General features: G+C 36.5%; 1 protein-coding gene across 1 annotated transcript; it reads right to left on the reverse strand.

The window, feature by feature from the left end:
- Positions 1-4,900: 4,900 nt before the first annotated feature.
- Positions 4,901-7,023, reverse strand: LOC122034025 (metal transporter Nramp5-like). The gene is made up of 5 exons (XM_042593164.1): positions 7,016-7,023; positions 5,741-5,909; positions 5,524-5,655; positions 5,306-5,401; positions 4,901-5,230 (listed from the first exon to the last, which is right to left on the reverse strand). The coding sequence occupies exons 1-5, from the start codon at positions 7,021-7,023 to the stop codon at positions 4,901-4,903; spliced, it is 735 nt and encodes a 244-aa protein (XP_042449098.1).
- Between the last annotated feature and the right edge of the window lie 481 nt (positions 7,024-7,504).

The following is a 7,504-nucleotide window of genomic DNA, read 5'->3' on the forward strand; positions in this document are numbered from 1 at the left end:
TGGTCGTACCTTCTGTCATTGCACCAACAATGACTTGGAATCCCTAAACCTTTAGGAACCCCAAATTTAGAAGTTTTGAGGTTCAAAAATTCAATATTGAAACCAAACCTCAACCTAAACTTCAGTTTAGTCTTCCTCAACCAATCCATCCTTATTTTCAACATGAAGACACCCTTTATATGTATACAAATATATTTTGATGGGTTTGGAATGATTACCTAGACTAACCATGGTTCAAAAATGCTGAAATCAGGCTTTCCTAGCCAAAATCAACCGCTTCGATCGATTAGAGTTGGGTCCCAATTGATCGGACCATGATGAATTGATCCACTGATCGATTCAGGAGGGTTGGATCGATCAGTGGATTGATCCAGGAAGCTTCTGTTCGCGAGAAGCTTGCTCTCAATCGATCTCCTGATCGATTGAGACCCTTCAATCAATCGGGTGATCGATTGAGATCTGATAGTTGCTGAAATTTCATTTCAGTTAACTTCAGAAGCCCCTAGAAAATTCTATAAAATTTAAAAAATCATAAAAATTCGTGTAGACATTTCTTAGGGTATATACTATCAAGGAAAAATAGTTTTCTAAGAAAATACATCATATTTTTAAATATTGACACAAACTTGAAAACTAGTAAAAACTTTAGTGTTTTCTTCAAGTTTGTGTTCAATCATTCAATGATGATTACTATCAAAAGATAGCCTTCATCAAGGTTTTCCAAAGTATGTTTAAAATCATTTTCAAAACCAATATCCCACCATGTTCCTTGGGTTTAATGCACATGACTTGTACATTATCTTTCCCAATGATGGGAAAACACATAACTATGTGTTTTGATGAATTTAAAACTCAAAAGAATGCACTAAGTTAACATCTTGAGTTTTGTTCATCAAACTAACATCTCACTTGTATCTAATGTGCACTAAAACACATACAAGTCACCTTATGGGTCTTTGTGAGATGTAAAAATTTGGTTTTGCCCTAAACTAGGGATCATGCATATCTATCGAGGCATTTTATGAATATTGAACATCCACCTAGGATATCATTTGTTGATATCACCTATTTATAAATGCCATTTGTCCTTAATTTTAAAGAAATAAACATAATGCATGATAATGTTATGGCATACATCAAAAAGAAATAATTTTCAAAAGAAAATTTCCTATAACTACATGATGTATGTATGTCATGACATGGTATTTTTGTGTTTTTCATAATAAAATATGAATGCAAAAATAAACATGATGTCATGGCATATAATGGGCAAACAATCATGGCAAGATTTAGCATAAATAAAATACCTAGATTACCTATCTAAGTGTCCTTGAACCTTAGCTAAGTTAAAAATTAAACCTAGATTGCCCTCTAAATGCTCCAATAAAATGCCAAAACCTAAATTGGCATTTCTAGTTCTCTTGATTAACTTATGCCAATTGAAATTAAGCTTATTCCTCAAGTGTTGGCATATCTCATTTTTCCACAAGAGTAGCACTAAGAAAATACCAAAATCCCAACTTGGTATTTCCTTATGTTTTCCTAATTGCCATTTTTAAAATAAAATCAATACTTCTCAGATTTTGGCACATTTTACTCTTTCAAAGAGTAAAACATAAATCCATTTCATTTCCAAAGGTTAATAATAACCTTGAAAATGCTCCTTGAGTGTCAACTTCTTCATGAGTAGGTTAACTACCCTTTCACTTAGAGTTGACACTCTCTAACCCATCTATGGGGTAGAGAAGATGCTCCTAGGAACCCAAAATCTATTGGTGCTCCTTGGATGCTCTAGGTACTCACTAGAGATAACTTCCCTAGATATCTTCCTAGTGACCTTGTTTGGCTTCTTAAAAGCCTCAGTCACCTTTTCTAAGTCAACTCTAGGGATTGCTTCCCTTGTGATCTTGTTAGTGACTTTCTTAGACTTCTTAGAAGTCTTAGTCACGTTTGTTGCAAAAATACTCTTAGGAATAACCTTCCTAGTATTCTTGACTTGATCACTAGACCTAGGGTTGGTTCTATAACTATATGGAACCCTATGGTAAGAAATTACATCCTTCTTGGTTTTAGGTTTGTATCCCAAACCCTTATGACCATTGGATGACTTTGATACTTCTAGACCTAGGTTTTGACTCTTGGACCCTTGTGTCATATTTGTTATTTTTCGAAGAGTCCTCTCTAATTTGTCAAGTCTTGACCTCAAGACTTGATTTTCCTTCCATAATTCTTCAACCTTAGGTTTTTCACTAAAACATTTATTTTTCTTCTTCTTAGGCAAATACTTAGAATCCTTAGGGTTCTTGCCTAAATTCCTATCTACCTTTCTAAACCTAGGTTGAGAGGTTTTAGCATGATAAGCTACATGATTTTCCTTAACTTTATCATGCCTCCTATTTTCATGGTAAATAGCATTGAAATGATATAAATTAGAACTATCATGCTTTTTACCATAATTTAAAGGGGTAGGCTCAATAAAAGTTACCTTTCTTTTTACCTTGGAGGCTCCCCCTTGAATTGAGCTTTCTCCTTGAGCCTTAACCACCTTCTTCCCCTTAGGGCATTGACTTCGGTAATGCCCCTTTTGATTGCAGGAGAAGCACACAATGTGCTCCTTGCTCTTCTTTGTATTGGGGATGGTCTCCTTGGGCTTCTCCTTGCCTTTTTGTGCCACTTTGCCCTTCTTCTTGGCCAATTTAGGGCATTTACTCTTGTAATGCCCATATTCCCTACATTCAAAGCATATGATATGATTTTTATTATTAATTGACACACTTATACCTTCATGTGTAGGGATGGCACTTTCTCCTTTGGATCCGGAGGTAGAGGCTTCCTCTTGATCCGCAAATGATTTTCCTCCCATTGATTTAGCTTGACTTGTGGAGGTGGAAGCTTCTTCCTCCACTTCTTCTCTTGACCCGGATGTAGAAGCTTCTCCTTCTTCTTGATCCGGCGTCACCAAAGATTGCTCCCCCTCAATCCTAGAGGTGGAGGCTTCTTCATCTTCATCTTGTATATGGAACAAGGAGTATGCTCCCTCCTTGCCCTTTTCATTGCATTCCTCTGAAGATGAAGCTTCTTGGACTTCTTCTTTGGAAGTTGAGCATCTCTCAACTTTGGAGTCCTCCTCTTGGTCTTGCTCCAATGATTCGCCCTCTTTGGATTCCTCTTGATTCGGTACAGTGGAGGGTTCTTCATGGATCTTAGCCAACTTGCTCCAAAGCTCTTTGGCATCTTCATATTATCCAATTTTGCATAGAATTGTGCTAGGCAGTAAATTAACTAATAATTTTGTTACCTTGTCATTTGCTTCGCACCTTTGGACTTGCTTCGGGCTCCATTTTCTCTTCTTGAGAACTTTTCCCTTTGAATTTCTTGGAGCCTCGAAGCCTTCCATTAGAGCAAATCATTGCTCTATCTCCACCATCAAGAAATTTTCGATCCTTGATCTCCAAAGATCGAAGCTTGTCATTGTGAATGGTGGAGGCACCCGTGTGTCAAATCCACGTCTATCTTGGAATTGCATCTTGAAGTTGAGCTTCTTGAATTCTTTGACTTTGATGAATTTGCTCCAACTTCTTCACCCTCTAGCTTTGCTTGTTTTGTTTGCCCCTTCCAACGATGATTCCGGTGAAGAGCGACCTCGCTCTGATACCACTTGTTGGGACCGAAATGTAGCTAGAGGGGGGGTGAATAGCTCGTCGCGTGCTCGTGATCGGCGTTGCTTATTTCTTCAAAGATGTGCAGCGGAAATATACAAGAAACAACACACACAATGCTAACAAGTAGATTTACTTGGTATCCACCTCCAAAGGAGGTGACTAGTCCAAGGATCCACACATTCACACACACCTCCACTAATAAACACTCCTTTTTGGTAACTACCGAAGGCGGAGAAGCCCTACAAGTTCACACTACAAGAAGAAAGGGAAAGGATACACAAATACAAGCAAAAGCTTACAATGAGTATAGAAAACCCTAACCCTAGCTTTCTTCCTCAGCTGTAGATCCGCCTCTTGACTTGGAAGACCTCCAAGAACCTTCAAGAACTGGTGATCTGAACTTTGTGGAGAAGCTCTGGGATCACAGTGAAGATCTAAAATGAATCGGTCAAGTTCTGCTGAAGGAATCGAACGCCTGCAACTAAATACGACACCAACGGTCGGATCCCGATCGATTGGATTGCTCCCAATCGATCGGGGAGGCTTTGGATCGATCCACTGATCGATCCAGAGCGCCTCTGTGCTCTCAGGAATCGCCTAGATCGATCGGTTGATCAATCCAGGCTTATCGCGCAACATCCACTACAACAAAAATATTAAAAGACAACGGTTAAAAATCGTTGTCGTAGGCCCTTTAAAACCGTTGTAATTGGCAGTGTTGTTAAAAGTAGGGGGCTACGACAACGGTTTTAAACCGTTGTCTTTGAATGAAAAGACAACGGGTTTGCAACGGTTTTAAACCGTTGTCCTTGAATGAAAAGACAACGGTTTAAAACCGTTGTTTTTTAGAGCATTTTTCTGCCAATTACAATCATTTTTGGGGCTACGACAATAGTTTTTAACCGTTGTCTTTGAGGGTGATAGACAACAATAATGATTTTAAGTCGTTGTCTTTTAAATTATTATCTTTTAATACCAATATATCATATTTCAATTTTAATATATAATAAAGAATCATAATCAAGAAAGAATATTCCCCACATCAATATTATTCAAAATGTTAGTTATACAAGAATTACAATTACAAAAGAGGAAACATATCTCATGTTCAAATAAAATTTATCCCAATACAAATAAACTCTATTTACAACTAATGAACAATATGAAGTTGGTGCCGAAGAAGAACTAACTTATGAAGGAATCAGTACCAACATCAGAGTAACTAGAACCTTAATTATCTAATCAGGGAGGGGAATATCTGCACAATCCTCTCTGACGGGTGCAACTTCAGATCTACTCATTCCATCAACTTGAAATGAACCACCACTCTCTATGTTAACATGTGAAGAATTGAATGGGTCGACGAATGTTACTTCAGTCTCCTTGAAGGTTAAGTAGATCACAGCAAGAATGTACACTGCCATGAGAGGGAAAACAATGATGTTGATGAGAACGTTAGCAACTGTTGGTAGGCTGCTATCAATGAGCCAATTGACAAAGCTGGTGCTTAAGAAGTAGATGTTGATTGCTACCAGAAGCAAACCAAGAATCCATGACACCACAATGATCTACACAGCAAATATATATAGTCATTTACTCTATTAATTATCACTTGCAAATATAAATTATCTGAGTAAACTTACATATATTGAGCTTTTATGAGGTCCCATTTTTGTTTGACTGCTGCTGAATTTGAGAAGAGGTAAGAGTGCAAATGGCAACTCAAATGATAGTACCATCTACATTACATAAATGAGAATTTTGATACTTGAGAAATGTTGTGTCAAAAACCCTGTTCTCGCACTTATATTGCTTCTGAATACTAAGATTATGAAATTTGGAAAAGGAATATAAATAGTACCGATGAGATTATGATGAGTCGTCCGGCTCCTGAGGAACCACTTATGATGGACACGATGAGACTTGGAGTGATTGCGATTGATTGAGTCATGAGATTCCTCAGCCATTTTTTCATCTTCATGTTTAGAAAATCCTGTAAGGGAATTGGAAATTGGGTAAAGACAGATTACGAATATCATACATTAGTCCAATCTTTGTGTTTCCTATCAAATTACCACCTGCATGATGTATTGCCCAGCGTATGTACCAGTTATTGCAGAGCTCTGTCCAGAGGCTAACAATGCAATGGCATAAACAGTTGAACTAGACTTTCCAAGGACATCTTGAAAAAAAATGGAGCGGTGTTGAAATTGACACACTTCTTCTAAAAATGGTGGAAAGTTAGACCTTCACAAGATAGTAAAAAGGAATGAACAACGAAAGATCAGTAATAAAGATCATCATCTCTGACATGTAATAAAAAAATTATTCTTTTTGGCAATCGCATATATAGTTTCAACCTAAAAACTCAGTACGAACAAAAATACGTATTTTTGTTTATATTGACAAAAATACTGCATCATTATTCTATTGATTGACAACAATTCAAGGGGAAATCTAACATGTAAGTATAGTTATATAAAGAAGCTATTGTAAAACTTACTTAAGTCAAATTGCTAACTTGGATATTGAACCTTTGAATGACTGCAATAATGTCCCTCTTTAGCACTATAGTTTCTTCAATAAAGCTACTTGTTATATATTTATTTAAATACACACTTTAAAATTTAAACAATGTTAAATAAGGTCCAATGCATTATAAACCAAAATTTATAACAAGTATGAGGTCAAAAAAGCATTGAACAACAAACATAAATCTTAAATGAGTTTCATATGCTAAATAAACTCCATCAAGAAGCTACTACTTGATTAAAGGATAAAATTTCTAGTCTTAGTGAAAGTGCAGGCTCAACTTGCAACTTTAATCAACTTATTCAAGCAATAGTAAATACAACTTGATCAAGGGCTTCATGTAATTCCCACTAGTGGGTGATTCTTAATCAACAATTATTATCTCAAAGGAGGGATCAAGGGATTCTCGGATAAATCTGTTGTAGCATTGCATAAACTAAGCTCTGATAGGTCTTGTTTCACCATCAAGTTTCTGGAAACAAAATAAAACCATTAGTGTGTTTAAGAAAACAAAGATTTCTAATCTACTTATTTGTCAAGCGCCCAAGAGGTATGAGTTTCATCAAGACTAATAATCTGTGAATAAAGTCAATAGGAGATGAAGGACTAAGATTAAGGGCACTTTCAAAGAGGAACAATTATAACGTCAAGCAGAGGGAAAAATATAGAATTAAGTATTCAAATTATACAGTAGCCCAGCACAAGTGACACAATAGACTTCTTCCGAGACAACTAAGATATTAACAGACTTATTTTGCACTCATTTCTATCTTAAGAATGTTCCATTAAGAGGGAAAAAGCTAAACTAGATGCAAACTAACCTTTCCATTCGACATTGCAAGTATTTATTCGATCCGCTCGATCTCTACGACTAGAAAAATGAGAAGGCAATCAGAAATAATCATAAGAAATCTAATACATAAAGGAGTATAAAGGAATCTGACAATGTTTACTCGCATTGGAAGAATAAATTATATCATTGGATTATAGCACTAGAAAAACATGCTAATTACATCAATTTTCAATCTCTAAAGTCAACACAAGGCTATGCTTACCAACCTGGAACCACATAGTATACAACCGCAAATACTGGGATGACTCTACACCACAATTTAACAATCCTCGACGGATGGTCAAAGATCTTGCTAGTCTTCTAGGTATGCATTAGGGGGCAAGTTGCACACATCTATATTGAGACCTTGTTCTAAGACAGCACAAAAGTGCCCATGAACGTAGGTTAGGCAACTATGTTTAGGGTTTTGAGACATGGTCAAGTTTTGCAATAGGTCATGGTTTCCATCATTGAAACC

The sequence above is a fragment of the Zingiber officinale genome, chromosome 11B, assembly GCF_018446385.1.
Source record: "Zingiber officinale cultivar Zhangliang chromosome 11B, Zo_v1.1, whole genome shotgun sequence".
Classification (NCBI taxonomy): domain Eukaryota; kingdom Viridiplantae; phylum Streptophyta; class Magnoliopsida; order Zingiberales; family Zingiberaceae; genus Zingiber; species Zingiber officinale.

Bases quoted from the DNA above. Each gene is read 5' to 3' on its own strand.
- LOC122034025 (XM_042593164.1), bottom strand. The intron at 5,402-5,523 runs GTACTATTTATA...TATGTAATGTAG, and splicing joins GACTCATCATAATCTCATCG to ATGGTACTATCATTTGAGTT. The intron at 5,231-5,305 runs GTAAGTTTACTC...TTTGCTGTGTAG, and splicing joins CTCATAAAAGCTCAATATAT to ATCATTGTGGTGTCATGGAT.